Genomic DNA, 16,955 nt, shown 5'->3' on the forward strand with positions numbered 1-16,955 from the left:
GGTCAACAATCCATAGCCTATTCTAATAGGAATATCTATGCATCTATGCATATCTATGCATTTCTGAGACTTCTCTTGCTTTCAATCAAACTTTTTTTTTCAACTGTGTTTAAAAAACTAAATCATTCCAAGAGCAAGACATGTAAATAATTTACCATGCATGTATTTGTTATCGGTTTAATTGGACAGGGGGAAAGTCTGATTTATTAAAAATATATTTAACTGTAAAGTGTCTGGGAAGATGTTTTATTTTCATCATCATTCTCGGAGGCCTATGTTTCTAAACATTTCTTCCAGACCTGCTCATAAAGGGAACAGCTTCTCTCAAACTGTTTTTCCTGACTTAACTGTTCTTTCCATTCTTCATTCCGTCATTCAATACACAATTTGATTATCTATTTCGATCTCACAATCAAAAGCATGTTTACATTTTTAATTCTAACTATTATTTAAAAACAGCGTTACATTCATGGCGACATCTGGAGCCTCGACCTTGTAGCTCTTTAGGTGTTGTCTTTGTCCTTTTTAAAAGCATTGGACTTAAAAGTGACTTTGTAGCTACTCTCGTCATTGGTCAGCTCTGTGTCAGTTGTAATAAAACCTTGCATTCCATACAGATTGTACTTTTGTACTTTCACTCTCCAATGCACGTAGACGTGATCTAGACTGTCATTTACCAGTGCTGTAAAAAGTGCATGCATATTCTGATTAGGTGTTTTAAAAACGGCATATAGACCGATATATTGTATTCTTATACAATAATACACTATTTGGTATAATATTATAAGGTTCATGACATTAAAAGAATTCTCAGATGTATGTCACATGAAAACTTGTTGCAGAGCCGAGTCATGAAGCATGGGAAACTATTCCTGTTCCTGAGTATAGCTTTGATCAGCTTTATGATGACCTTTAGCCCCATTGCTGCGGATTGTAGCGAAGTTTAAGTCCTTCTCCTCAGGCTCAGGTCACACCGAGACCAAAATCACTTGTAATGTTGTAATATTTGTATTATTATTATTTGGGACGTGTGCATTTGGCAACACTCATTTGAGATTAGTTTAAACGTTTCGTTAAATGTTTGATTGCATTGATGGATTTGTAATTATTACTCCCAGCTGCAGGAAAGCTGTCAAAACATATAATGTGTCTCTTATGATCGATCTGTTGGCTGTTCATTCTTTCTGGAGCTTTATTTAACATGTCAGTCGTCTGATTGAAGCAAATGATGTCATGATTTTAGAAGCGATCAGGGGATAGAGGAATGATGAGCACATCTTTGTCAGAGAGGAAGGATGAAATTATGATATTGAATGTGAAAGTGTGCTTATCTGGTTATGAATTGCCTCAGAATAGATTCACAACAGTTCAGTACTTTAAGGCGGTGTAGTACTTGTATTGTTTAACCAATAGCTGTTTTCGTCATTGGGAATATTTGAAAAAAGCACATTTTGTATCCCCATCTTCTGCATACTGTAGTTTAATGCAAAAATGTTTTGTTGTATAATCTTAAAGCGTATCGACAACTGTTCTTACAGCTATAACATGATAATGTTTACTTCTAAGGTCTTGATGTGGAAATATCTTGATCCACCATATCAGACTGGGTGAATTGTTTTATGGCACGTGTTGAATAATGTCCCTTTCTGGCAGTCTCAAAGGAATGCAGAGAATGATACAGTTCCGGAATATCACTCATCACTTTACTGAACATTCTGGAATGATGCTCTCAGAAAGACCCGGGCTGTCTCTCAATCAGCTCCCGAGGTCATGAATCTGTATATGGTGTACAAGGGTTCGGACACTGGTAAGAATCCTGGCTCGCTTCAAATCGGGACACTGTTCACTTATTTTCATTTGACGTGACTGTGTAAGCGCATTTATTTATTAACCGGCAAAACCAACATCCCCTGACTTTTTTTTTAAATACTGCGCTCAAAATGTGTCAATTATTAAGTAGATTGGGTTCCGTGGCCGCCTAGCTGTGTGTGTTGACACATCAACGCATGTCTTTTCAAAAGTTCTATCGCGTTTCATTGTGTTTATTGAGTAAACTTGTTCGATTTTAGTTAAACGGCTTCCAAACATGTCACATGATTTCCGGTAAGGGAACATAGGGAGCATGGATGCTCCATTTTTGCGTTGCATTGTTGTGGGAATTGTTAGAGAAAAGTTTGCAAATGGCTGATCAGTGCCCTGACTACTGAACAAGGGAGCTGAGTGAGACACACCCCTGGTCATCTCATTCTTAAATTTTGTTGAAGTTCAAAAGTGTTTTACAAGAAAAAAAGAGGAGTTCTTTAACATGTAATCGAATCTTTGATCAAACACGTACTGTATCCCCCAAGAACCCCTAGGGCAGGAAACTTTCTGATATATTGTTACATGAAGACATCAGTTTGCGTGTGTGGGTGTTACTCTATAGATGTTCAGAAATGTCCTCTGTCTGTTCTATTGTCATTCTTTTTTTTAAGATATTTCATTTTTTTGGTCATTATTTCAGTGTTTGCCATTGCCTGGTCACTGTAGACTCACCGTGTCTCTGAAGGTTAGACTGAGCACTGAGTCGGGGTTTAAGTTGACTCTTGGCTTCTGTTTGGTCCTGTGCTCCGAAAAGGCCGTAGGGTGTGAATGAGCTCGTGTGAGCACGTTCAGGTTGTGTGGTTAGAGATTAACCCTGCTGTTAGAAGGCATTACTTAAGTGAGCCAGCCAGATTCTCTTGTCCTTCATTGAAAGTCACTATCCCTATGCATTGTACTGTAAGCGAGTACAATGCAAGACACTTTATGACGAATGTAATTACCCAAATGTACATTTTCATGTGGTCTTAGATTAGGAAGTTCATGGGACAATATGTCTTCGACCAAGAGAGTATCGTGGCTAATTCAAGGTCATGCACCACCAGCTTCAAGGTCTTCTAGAGAATGTAAACATTGATTTTCAGTGTTTTTGTAATACAATGTGCAGGTCATTCTGACATTGTGCTCAATGTTTACTCATTCTACTGTATACAAGCTGAGCCTAATCAGAAAGAATACTGGTCCAATCTTGTACAGTGTAATGGGAGGGAATGAAGGCTTTGGTCTGTACATGTCTTTTTCCTTTACAGTACCTCCAGTTGCGTTCATCCGTACAAGCTCTATGTCACTCGCAAGCTTTGCTTCACTATTATTAGATATTTTTGTTGTGTTATGTTTAAAAACACTAGTGTCAACAATCTGCATCTACATGAGTTAACAGAAGTAAAATTTGGCTTTTAAAATGAGTCTCTCGAAAATAATAATAATCAAATAATCTCAAAACTTTTTCAAATAATTGTCACATTATTTGCAGAAGTTTTGTGCGTTGATATTTTTATCAAAGTACTGTATGTGTAGGATGAATGGTTTAATGTTTGTGAATTCGCAAAACATTTTGGTTTTTTTATTTAATCTCTTTAATCTAGGCAAAGGAATGTACAGTACAATACTGTAAGTAATACCACTATGGTTTCACAAAGCCATGAGTTAACAGATCGTATAGATGCGATCTATCGTTTTCTCAGACAGTTTGTATGTGTTTTTCTGTAGGATAAAAAAGCAAGTTAGGACAGGGAAATGTAAATATAATGTGTGTGCTTCACCTTTGCCTGATATATATAAGATCTCGGCGCCTTAGTCACATGGGTGGAAGATGTAGATAGCACGTACAGGAATTAGCTATCATACTGAATCATACTTAGTATTATTGAACAAAATAAACATGAGATTCCATCAATCCCAGAATTACAGGGTTGACTGTTGTGTTTCATATCATGAGGTATGTTGTATTTATAGTTCACAACATAAATTGCGAACTTTTTAAAGTTTGGGATCAGATAAGGGGTCTTTTGGGAGCATATGCAGTATGTATTTTTCTAAAGGAGCAACGGAAATGGTAGAATGCCAAAAACCTGTCAGTCAATGCTTGCTTTGAATGATTTACTTTATTACAAAATGAACATTTTAGACATTTCCTTATTCATTCAAATGTTATCAGTGATATAATAGTACAACAAGTTGGTACAATATGGCAGCGTTCAGTTTTGACCTAAACCAAAATAAATCTCTTACCGCTTTTACCACATCGCTCACATCCATCAAAGGTTTTTCAGTGACCCAGTATAGATTTGTAGTCTTCAATTTGGCCTCCAGCCCTGCATAAAGTCATTTAGCTGTCATTTTATGCTACAATATAACTAAAAATGCCAAGTATTGTTACAGTCAATTGAATATAAGACGTCCCTTTAACTGTGAATGTGTAAAGGGAGTTTGAAAGGACAGTTCACCCGGAAGTTAAAAAAATTGTATGTGTCCATACAATGGAAGTCAATAAGGGCCAATTTTGTTTGTTACTAAAATTCTTCAAAATATCTTTGTGTTCTGCAAAGAAAGTCATACAGGTTTGAAATGACACGAGGGTCAGTTAATGATAAAATCATTTTATTTTCCTGTGGACTATCCCTTTAATATGTTATGCATTAATATTGAGCTCTCTTTCATCTGCGATAGACATTAATACTTTAAATTCCATTCTCATTTAAATGTTTTTTGTAAGACTGGTTTGTTTACTTTATTGAGCAGTACAGACCGATGATGTGTATCCTATTTTACAATTCTATCAGCAACATCTGAAAAAACACACAAGGTTGGGAAGTTCATGATTGACTTGCTGGTTAACAATAATTTGATTTTCAACTCTATCACAGAGAGATGCTGTTGTTAGACGTCTCCAGTTAAGCATCTCATTCAGGTTCTTACCCGCGAGTTCAGAGGGTTGTATTGGAAAAGAGGGGTTGTGTGTGTGGTCAGAAAGAAGCGAAAGCAAAGTCTGCCCCCCACTATACTTCTTAACCAGTTCAACGCCCCCCTAAAGAATGGTTCAGCGCATTCCCTCAGCCTGGAGACGGGCTGCCCCCTTTCACGCACTGGCTTTTAAGAGTGACAGCTGAATTTAAATGAGAATCGGTCTCCATTCAGCCCATTGCTGTGGGGACGGGGCGGGGGAACGTTACCCTGTTCTCTGTGATTGGCTTATACCGTTCATTCCGAAAGGCCAGTTGTGCTTGTGAAGTTTTCTCTGTGCTCAACTTTGCACACTCAGGCTCATTTTTATACACACTGGGTCTCACACAGGGTCTTCCCTGCACAGAGATTTTATCAACTTGGTTGCGTAAGTACTATATCTCATCTATTCTAAATAAATTCATTTTGATAAAGACTCAGAGACCCTGTCAGGTAGTATATACAGATGTAGACGGTGCACTGGCTTTATTTCCACTTTGCCAGGCAGCTTTGACTCTGTATCTGTAATTCTTATGACTTCATAGTTATACCTTTTATCTGTATCTGTTTTCATCTTCTTTGATTTGAAAGTGTTGTGTTGTGTGTCTATGAGGCATGATCACTGAATGCCCTGTGACGTCCTATCAAGGCTTTCCTGTAGCTCTGTGGTAAGAGCATTGCGTTAACAACGCAAGTTTGTGGGTTCGATCTCAGGGGATTGCAGATACCTAAGTATAAGTGTATAGGATAATGAAATCTAAGTCGCTTTAGATAAATGTAAGGCAGATTTTAGAGACAGAATTACATTTACTGTTGCATGATACAGAAACTTTTTCGTTGCATTGTAGAATACCGTGAGTCAAGTGATTCAAAGTGATTTCAAAAGATTATATAATAAATGTAACAAAGCAAATGCAAATGCAAATTTTAACTGCTTCACAGCCATATAATTGTGAAAATCACAGTTGGCATGAACTTACTTTATTAAAAATGCTGTTTTTATGATAAGCCATTATCGATGGTTTGAAGTAATTGTTCTCTGTTGCATATATAAGTGAAATAAGCTGCTCTTTGTTGTAGTGAAGTGAGTACAAGAGGATTTTGTGGCAGTGAAATGTTGAGTGGTGTTGGGACTGAAGTATGGAGGGTGTGTGGGAAACTGGGGCTTATGGTATTGTGTGCTATAGCTGACCTGCCAGTCCTCTCACCAGCAGCCTGGGGCCCAGTGCTCCTCTCGTGAGCTCACACGCTCAGCATCCCCTCAGATAAAAGATGCCAACAACACACATCCTCATGTCTTATGTGAAATGTATTGAATAATCCAGTTAATTCTCTTTTTATTGATTGCCTTTTATCTCTTAGAGGATCAAATTGTGTATTTTGTATTTGATTCGAGTTGACTATACAGTGAAGGAGGAATGATGTGTACAAATTTGTTTACAGTCAGAATAGCACCGCATTTGAAATGGTTTTAGTCACGCATGTTTGTCACTGAGCAAATATCTAATGAATGAAAAGTATTAAAATGTGCTTGTCAACTTTGACACGCAGTATTTATTCATTTTAAAAGTACAGCGCTTTTTCCTGAAAAACAACAAATTTGGACATCCGTGGTTTGGAAGAACAGCCACGAAACATTTGTTGTTTGCAGATCTTGCTGTTTTTCCTTATATTAGCTTTATAATGTAACACTGTTTGTGCATTAATAACTGGAGCACAGATAAACTTGTATAATAGAGCAGTGCATTCTGGTTAAGCACAACATGAGCATGATTCACTGAATGATGACTTTCAATAGACAGAGTTTAATGGAGTCACTACATTGACCTTGAATATTAAATGCTGTTTTTTATTGATTGTGTCTTAAATCCACAGTGCTGTGTAAATGCTCACTCAAGAATTATTGGAAATTTGGGAGTTATTAAAAGCTAAACCAATTTCATTTAGGATATAAGAAATACTTTGTGGTTGTTGATAGATACAGCTAGTCCTGTATGCAGCTACAACTTGTGACAGTCTGTAATCCCTTACGTATAGTTTTAGATGTTTTCTCCAAACATTTTTTGTTGTATTTCAGGTCTCTGGATATCAGCTGCTAATGTGATAACCAGTGAAGATGACCAGATATTTCAGTATCCTCATTCTAGGTAAGCCACAGATTACATCATCACATTTTATCAAACATGGTTGTCATTTCCACTCTGCCTTCCAGACATCAGACAGACAGTCTGGATCATAAAACGACTGATGACAAATCGGATAATCCAATGTGATTATCAAAATCAGAATCTCCAGTGAGCTGAACACGCAGGGTAAAAGCCTCTTAAAGAGACTGAAGTTGAAAACACACAGACCCCCACCTGTTCCCTCATGCGGGAGGTCTTTCATGGTAGCTCCAACGGGAGTCCTTTTCAACACGGAACAATCTAGAGTTAAACAACAAAAACATGACCAGCCTGTTACCCCTTTCTCTTCTGTAGCATCTGGACATATCCTTTCTCTTATTTAACTCACTCAAGAGCAATAATCAGAGGTATTGTGTGTCATTATGAAACCGTACACCTGGACCAAACGCCGCTCAACAAGCGAGGAAAGGTTCCTTCAGCATTTGCACAACGCTTGGGGATGACAAATAGCTGTGACGGCCACCCTTAACAAGCACGCACGGACAAGTCGCACAATATTTAGCCATGTTAGTGATTCAATAAGAATTGCATATTTGTTTTAGTGAAATGAGTGCCAAACAATGCAAATAAACAACACATTCATCAAACTCAATGAATTTTGTGTTAGGGCATATCAGAAATGTGAGTTTTACCCACTCTGTCTCGTGACATGTCACTTATTGTTTACTTTCACATTGCTTTCACTCCCAGCCATAATGTGATAATCTGCAATTTCCCAAACACATCATAAGTATTTAATCTCTCCCAAGTTGGCTGTGTAAAGGTGAACAGAGACAGCTGAAAGAAGATTCTTTATTCTTTCACTCTTATGATTTACGGTACATACGTTTTTGCAAGTCTTTTGGACACCTATAGCCCCTGAGCTCTTGCAGGTGATGCAGGTTAAATTCTAGTCTGACACATTTTTAGATAAAAACCTCAATTTTTTCAAAATAAATTGTTATGCCGCGGTCACAATATACTTTCAGAATGCAAAATTTATACAAAACCCTGTGTAATCTTCTATTGGTCACATGTCCTAATGTGATGTATTCGGAGCTCAGAGTTCACCAGACGTGAACTCGGTAACGTTTCTGATCTGCCACATGATTGTATGAACGGACGTTAGTGGAGTTAAAAATGTATTTTGTGACTGTGCTGTGGCATCATAACTCTTGCTCATTAACAGTAACAAATAAAAGCTACACAAAAATATTTTAATTATTAATGTAAAATAGCAAATTCAAACAACGATGAAACTAAATGTTCTTAAATATTACAGAATTTATTGTTTGTTGATGGTAAGAACGAAATGTTGTTCCTTTAACATAGAATTTGGGTAAACTTTGAATGTAAGTGGCGGTGCACTTTTCTACATGTCTACATTTAAAAAAGCGAACTTGCGCGTCCAAAAGACGCCAAATGTGAATCGCGCCGAACAAATTTGAATACAAATCAATTTGTATTCAACCAAATCCAGATCATTTTGTGTGTATGTTTGTTTTGGTTGACCTGACGCAGAAAGTAAAAATGTTCATGCACATCTCTGCTGGGACTCTAAGTATGTGCGCTTCACAAAGATTGGAATGAAAACAGTGCTGTGGAAGACCATTAGTTGTGACATGAGAACAGGTTCAGTCTGGTCTTTTATTCTTATTATAGCTCAATGCTTTATTTTATTATTTCACCAGGATCCTTTGTACTCAATCATCACTCGTTTGTTCAGACGAATAACTGAGTTAAATAACTACACTTAAAAGATTAAATTAATGGAAAAATTGAATGGAAATCAGCAAATCCTGTTGAGCTGTCTGGGCATCATACTGTAGGTGCACTGCTGTTCTATACAACAAAAATATGCTTCCTTTTCATTAAAGATGTTAGGGTTGTAAGGATTTTAAAATCTGAACATTTCAGTACAGTGACTCGTGATATTGGGATGAGGAGGGTGTCACCGATGTTTTTGGAATAACAGAGCAGAGGTTTCTGGATGGATCATGTATAGCCTAGTCCCAGACACACCTGCTCTGATATTGAATCCCTTAAGAATGTGAAATGGGCAATTCCATTCAAATGTCAACCTTAAGTTGAAGTTTATAATCAAATGCTTTCACCATAGGTCAGATGTTTATATTTAATGCTTTAATGTGAATTCTCTCATAAAGATTTTTTATCTTTTTTTTGTTGTTGTTTTAAACCATAGTTTTCCAAAGTCTGGTAAGTTAATTGTCAGATTACAGAATTGTCATATTCATAACGGTAAATATTCCTCAAAATAAATGTTCTGTAAGCAGCCATCCCTTCTCAGTTTGTTAGGTATTATTACTTGTGGTTTGTACATTTTAACCCTAGAAAGTATGTTGTCTCTCAAAAACGTCATTTTCATCCCATCCACAATGCATGAATTTTTCTCTCTTTTAAAACAGAAAACTCGTGCATAAACTGATATTTTTCTGGTGTCTGGACTTTATCATAAGGGCTTTAGTAAAATATAAACAGATGATTTGGTATATTGGACATAGGTATGGGTTAGTATGATATTTTGACTGTATGATAACCTTTCGCAAAAGTGTCACGGCTTCACAGTATTGCAATTAAAATACTTAAATGTGTCGTTTTCAAATGTCTGCGTATTCAAACAACAACTTTTCAACTGGACACAAATACATCTTATTTTTAACCATCATTCATAGAACATATATGTCTGGTAAAAATAAAGCCTGAAAATTGTAATACTCTTTCAAAAAATATATTTTTGTCAAAGCCCATATATTAGGCTTAAACATCAAACATTGCATCATTTGACTTAATTACGTATTTTTGTGTAAACACAGCTCATAACTTAGAAACGTTTTTTTTGTGGTTTTTGTGGTTTTGAAACCTTGACTCTTACAAACCTCGGTATATCTTGAAACCGGTATTCGGCACATGCCTAATTGGTAATAAATACATTCTCTGACAATGTGAATTTTTAATTTTGACTCAAAATGTCACCTACATAAAGCTGGAATTGCACTAATCTGAATATGTTTCATTTATCTGAAGTGTGACCGTGTGTGATATTCTACATACTATTTGTCTTTTGACACCTTTTTTCTGTCAGTCCGAAAGCAGTGTTTAACATTTACTGTAGAAGAATTCAGAGCATGAGTGGAATGTTGTGGAAATGATAACAGCCTCAGGTGTGTGATTTCCATAAGTGACTTTTAAAAAACACATTTAAGTAGTGACTTGGAAAACCTTTTTTTTTTTATTTTAAGGCCCCAGTAAAAAACATGCAAAAAACACTCAAAGGACACATTTTAAGGGTTTGGAATAACATGAGGGTACGTAAATTCAAACAGAATTCGATTGCTAATTCTGAAAGAGAATACATGTTGTTATTGGCACAAAAATGGTCTTTGACGCAACGTTTTATCTGGATCTGTAAGCTTATGACTCAATGTGGGTCAGAGAGACTATTTGTTAATGATTGGACAAGGAATATGATCAAGGTGTGTGTGTTTACATTGCATATAATGAGATGTCACACTCTGGCCTACATTGCATATAGAAACATCTATAGGTCTACAAGCTTTAAGATGCAATGTTTAGACCTTCTGGGGCCACGGACACAAGCACAGTATTCTACCATTATCGGCTGGATCTATATAGAGAAATGATCTAGCGATAGTGATTTTGTTTAATTTCAAACAAAAATCTCTACCATGCTTTGTCTGCGCCTGCATGTTCAATATCTGATTTTAAATCACATTCCAGTGAAGGGTTTCACAATTTGACTGAAGTTTTTCTTGATGCATTATTTCTCCTTAATATAACATGGCTCTCTGGAATACTTGATTCTGATTGGTCAGTTGGGACTTTGGATGTATTTTTGTCTACGGTAAAGGCCGGTAAGTTGTGTATTTGACTGTATCTCATCGTCCCGCTGGGTCTGACGTTGTAAATAACGCTGTTTGGAGTTGATGGGAGGAAACAGCAGCTTCTTCTGCAGCAGTCTCAGCTCCTTTGTGACGGCAGTGCGGCTTGTGGTGGCTTGTCCTTGACTTGAGGAATGCCATTCCTTAGCTACAGATGAACATTTTGTAAGAGCACGTGTCAGATGCTTTTACACCTGGAATTTTTCTCTTAATGAATGACATTTTCCTGGCATGCCATACCTGTGCTTCTGTTGCCCATCTGTCAGTGGAGTCAGATACACTGTTGTTAGTGTGCAGGTTCAGACAACCTAACTGAGCAGATGTTTATTCTTGTTCTTGTTTACAGTTTGTTCTATATTTAGTTATTTACATTTTGAATTACAGCACTTTCTGCACTGTCTTCAAATGTTTTTAATTGCATCTCAAGACTTTCTAAACTAAAGGGAATCCACCAGCCCACTGCATTTGATTTCCATCGCTTTATTTTATTGAACGTTTAGTCTGTCTCCCCGTCTATCTCCATTTCGCTCTTTTTTTCCAGGTTTGTTTTGACAAATTTCGAGAACACACAGTCTCATTTAAGTCTTGCCAGTCAGAACACGGGAAGTCATGAGGATAATGTGTTCAACACATCCATGACCTTAGGGAAGCTGTTACGAGGGATACATCAGTGTCTGGTCTCATAAGGTAGAAAACTGTTCGTGTAGACAAGGGATTTACTGGTGTGTGTGGGGCCTGTAAAGAAGAACCACAGTCTGTCTTATGAAAGTTCTTCAGACTCCCGTCCTGTAATTATAAACATAACAGATGAAGATGACAAGTGAACGAAAGGGATGCCTGGGAATCCCCATTGCAAGGTTATTGCAAAGTGCTTGCTATTTCAAAGCTCAACAGCAATTTATTGCAATGTCTTGGGATCTTCTCCTGAGGTTCCTTGGAAGAAATAAACATAGCCACATATGAGACAATTATTGACGCATAGTTATAGAGTATAGTACAGACAGTGTGAACTCGCCTAAAAGCACATTATAACTTTTAACTGTATTATTCTTACCAGTTACTCATTGTCAGATTCTCACGTTTAGATAGTCACGCCAGTCTAATCACCCTGTTCACAGCCTATAGCATAAATGTTTACTCAGGGTGAGTCGGATGTATGCCGACCCACATTCCAAAGATCACGGCTTTTATTATGTTAAGTGGAGTTTTACTTTACAAGAGTTTTAACCATACTGTCAAAGCACGTACTGTACGTTAATGCTAGCCAATGGAATTTATGGCATCTGTTTATTCATATCATTGATATGAGATGTGTTCTGATACAGTCATAAGCTTACCTGCACGCTCATACGAGAACAAGACTGACATATGTGACCCTGGACGACAAAACCAGTCTTAAGGTTAATTTTTTTTTCATTGAGATTTTTACAATATCTGAAAGATGAAGAAATAAGCTTTCCATTGATATATGGTTTGTTAGGATAGGAAACTATCTGGCGGAACAACAACTGTTTACAAAGCTGGAATCTGAGGGTGCAAAAAGCACAATATTGAGAAAATCGCCTTTGAAATTGTTAATCTGAGGCAGGCCATCCACTCACAAAGATATTTTTTTATATATTTACGGTAGAAAAGGTTTAAAATATCTTCATGGTACATGATCTTAACTTAATATCCTAAGATTATTTGACAAAAAGAAAAATCGGAAATCTTTACCCCTACTATGTATATTTTGCGATTACTAAAGAGGTTCCCGTGCTACTTAAGACTGGTTTTGTTGGCCAGGGTCACATATTTGACATACTGTACTTTTGAACATCTATTTTCTTTACTCAATAGATCTAAGGCAGGGCAATGTAGCAAAATACATCTCTTTGTTTTTGCTTTTTAACAAAAAGTGTGATTTATATACATATTCACATGTTTAGAAAATCACCAGAGTAATGTTATAAATAAATATCTTCAGTATCATGATCAAGCAGAAGCACATCTTGCTTAATTTTATACAGTAACCGGATTCATCAGCATTATTTATATTGTGACTATTCAACATATTCTCTCTTATAACATATGGTCATTATGTTTACATTTTCGTGATTTTTATTAAAAAAAAAATTAAATCATTACTATTACTCATACTTTATGTTTGTCACTGGGTTATGCAAATCGATAAAAGGTTTTGAAAATGCTTACTATTTAATAATTTCAAAAGTAAAGTGTTTTTTGCATTTCCTGAAAAACAGAGAATTTGGTCATACAAGGTTTCGGAAGGACAGAGACTATATATCCTTTGGCCTTAGTGCCAGTTGACATATAAGAATATTCCAAATCCATGAAGACCCCCCTACACACACACACCTGTACCTAACAATATCTGTTACCCATAATGATCTGTGTGGGTTTTGAAAGCCAGTAGCAGTGCATTTTGAGCCCTGCAAAGTTAACCATGAGGAACAAAGCCAGTTATTTTCCAACTCAATGGGAAACCAAACACTCTCACTTTGATTGTGCCGCCCGGATGGGACACGTGAGGTCATCAAACATAAAAAGCTGCCGGCGGGTGTGCCTGTGCCAGACCTTGACTGTGATGTGTGGTGTTTAAATACATGTATTTGTTTGGCTTTTGTACTGTATAATCTTAAAGAGGATAAAGTTCAATTGCATTCAGCTGGAAGACACAATAACTTATTTCATCAACTTCCTGTCTGTGCTCTTTTAAGTTCTTCCAGTGATGGCTCAGGAACTCCCCTCAGCCCCGCACGGCTGCATGGACGGTAGCTGTTACCCGGCAACCGGGGACCTTCTGATTGGCCGAGCTATTAACCTGACTGCGACCTCCACCTGTGGTCTGGATGGACCTGACCAATACTGCATTGTCAGTCATCTGCAGGTAACTTTATCCAGTTTGTCCTCAAAATCCAAATCTTTTCTGCGCCCCCTGTAGTCTTTGTCCTTCATATAGACACACAAATCCGTGTAATTGATGTTGTGATCTCATGCAGTGTACACAGCCTTGGTTCTTATGTCTGCCTCTGCATGCATGGCCTTGCCTTGCATTCAGTGCTAATGGAAATTATATGTCATGATGATGGATGTACACGTACCTGGCACAATTGAATCACACGTTTTTTTAAATGAGAAATACAATTTAAATTATTTGATAGTGATCATATATTATATAACATAAAGATGTTTTTACCATCATTAGGCGAACAATGTTGGTACAACTGAATACACCCTTCTCTCTTGCACGTGTCTCATTTACTTTGCCACACCTTTTTTACTGCTCGCTACATGGGTGAGCTCACAAATCTCACAGTCATCCCTTACATCTACCTGTTTGCTTTTCTCTTTCATCCTGAAACACCCCTCCCTTTTCCCTTGTTTTCTCCTCATAAAATGCACATGACTGACCTCTGTGTATGTGTGATGTTTTGGGTCTATAAATACCTGTTCAAAAGTCTTAGTTAAAAACATATCATACCCATCATTTAAGCATTTTAGAAGCATAAAACTGACTAAGAGATGATTTAACTGCCTGGAGCCATCGCACATCCTAAACATTGAGTTACACCCATTTTGTCCTCAGCGCAGATGTTACCTGTCAGCATCTGTCAATTTATTTGTCGGAAGAGTGTCTGCAGAGCACCCTGGCTTTCCGTTTGTATTGTGACGCATTCATCACGGACTGTTTGGTTAAATAAACAGCTTGTTTGTTGTTTAGTGACACATGGTGAGGCAATTATTACTGCTGGTGAATTTCAGGGGGGGGCAAAGAGTTCCAGTTCAGAATACAGAATAGCCGATGAAAAGAAGAGGAGACCATTTCAAAATCAGTTTTGCTGAATTTACTATTTATAGGTATGTGTTTAGATAAAATGATAATTTTTGTTTAATTCTTTGAACTATTTACAATATTTCTCCCAAATTTCAAACAATAATATTGTAATCGCATTTATTTGCTGGAAAACAGGTCAAAATAACAGAAAATATGCTCTGTATTTTTTCAGACCTCAAACACTGCAAAGAAAATAAGTTTGTGTTCAATTTTATGCAATTCACCAGCAATATTTGTATTTAAGAAAAGTAAAAAGAAATGTTTTATGTGATAACCTTGATTTTTATCACAGTTTCATGTGTCTTGTCACGCTGTCAGTCTTTCACATTGCTGTTAGATGACTTTATGTCACTCCTGAAGCTTACACTGGACTGGAATGGCCACGATACATCTAGAAATGCTGAGTAAATTAACATTTGGAAAGGTTGTCGAAAATTTTCTAGATTTTCTGGATCTTTGACGTCTGATTTATTTGTTTGCTTATATAAAACAAAATACATTGTTTGGGATTAAATGTTGTATTTAGTCCCATTCACACCAACAAAAGAGATAATTATAAATCTTCTTCTTAAATTTAAGAGAATAGTAGACTTCACATCACAGCTATAATGACAATGATACAGAAGAACTTCATCATTGAAATTTTTTTAGAGCAACGAAACAATGACAGCCAATAGAAATTCATTTGAATTTAAAGTGCTTGGACATTTAAAATGTAAAACTGCAGCAAGCAAACTAAGAATAGGCATAAATCATTGTTGTGGGTGCCAGATTTTGTTACGTACTTATCCCTGTAGTTCTTAGGGTGCGTTCGTATTTCAAGTTCGGTTCTGTTGGTTCTTTTGGTCCGGACCAAAAAGAAAAAAAAGATTTAGTCCTGGTTCGCTTGGCGTTCAGACTGGCATTTTAACAGCGAACCTAAAAATATTGAACCTAACAGCTTACATGCAAATTCGCAATGTGATTGATTGGACAGATTTTATGATTTGTATTTTAAAACGGAACTTACCGGACATCCAAAACAATGATGTGTGCTGGTTATACATGCTCAGCGCATATGAGAGTATTTTAGCCAGCCGGTAACTCGCGAAGATTTCATGAAGTGCTTAAAGCAGTCCAAACTTCACCAGGAAGACATCTGGGACATGAGCAAGCACATTTACATTTACGGATTTGGCAGACGCTTTTATCCAAAGCGACTCACATTGCATTTTCCTATACATTTATACATATATATAAAACATTGTATTTGCAATCCCCTGGGATCGAACCCACAACCTTGTGATGTTTCTTTTATGAAATTGTATTCTGTGTGAAACCACAGGATCTTGTCCAGTGGTCATAGGTAAAGGTATTAAAAATGTGTTTTTGCCGGACGAATTCCTGTAGTTCATAATCAGGTGGATCACTGCTAATCCTATTGTTGGCAGCTCACATTCAGACTTCAGCAGTAATACGTGTATAAAGTCAATCTGTGCACACATCCATCTCCTGCAGAACTTGTGAAGACTTTGCTTTGAATAATAGCATCTGCTGAATTAACACATGTAAAAGTTAAACTATCTGAAACAGGGTGGTGGTGTTTTGGTCTTTGCTGTGACCTTCCGAAACGTGCTCAGGGAACACACGTGTCTCTTTGTTTAAAGACGGGCCTTTGCCGAACTCTTTGTTGCCCTTGACAACAACCCAGTCTAGACAAAGTGTTCTGGATTTCCTCCTAGTTAACTCTCATGTTCTGACCTGAATCCAGGAGGCCCGTTAACTCCCCCCCCCTGCTCTTTTCTGTTGCCCCTTATTCTGCCTGAACATTTTGCCCAGCCTATGACCCAGATTTTTTTTGTATCTTTTGGCAGTTACCTGAGCCACCGACACCAACTGAGTTAGTCATTCTATCTTTTTGGCAAAACCGTGCATTATATTTCTTCTCTCTTTCTATTTGCAGGAGTCAGATAAATGCTTTGTATGTGACTCTATGGAGCCATACAACCCATATTATCGCAGAAACAGCCACCCGGTGGAGAACGTCATCTACCTGAGAGACAGCAGAGGAGATTTCACCTGGTGGCAGTCTGTGAATGGTGTGTTGTGAATGTTATTTATTATTTTTAACCAAAAGTTACAGATTCCATCGGAGCCCTTTTTGAGCCTACACATGAAAACGCATGTTGGAACTCAAATGATGGTAACTCATGAATTCTTTGGAATACAGACTAACGGTTGGTCTCGTTT

At 37.2% G+C, this 16,955-nt stretch overlaps 1 protein-coding gene across 2 annotated transcripts in view; it reads left to right on the forward strand.

Moving 5' to 3' along the window:
• lamb2l (laminin, beta 2-like) overlaps positions 1–16,955 on the forward strand; it is a 31,426-nt gene that overhangs the window by 270 nt on the left and 14,201 nt on the right. Inside the window, exons 1-4 of one of the 2 annotated variants that reach the window (XM_056732442.1) lie at positions 5,084–5,191; positions 6,881–6,950; positions 13,609–13,778; positions 16,669–16,804. In XM_056732442.1, the coding sequence (XP_056588420.1) occupies positions 6,920–6,950; positions 13,609–13,778; positions 16,669–16,804 (337 nt within the window). In that variant the 5' untranslated portion in view covers positions 5,084–5,191; positions 6,881–6,919. Of the gene's footprint in view, positions 1–5,083; positions 5,192–6,880; positions 6,951–13,608; positions 13,779–16,668; positions 16,805–16,955 lie in introns of those variants that run through there. The other variant, XM_056732443.1, reaches the window with a different exon arrangement.

Source organism: Triplophysa dalaica, chromosome 20, assembly GCF_015846415.1.
Source record: "Triplophysa dalaica isolate WHDGS20190420 chromosome 20, ASM1584641v1, whole genome shotgun sequence".
Lineage (NCBI taxonomy): Eukaryota > Metazoa > Chordata > Actinopteri > Cypriniformes > Nemacheilidae > Triplophysa > Triplophysa dalaica.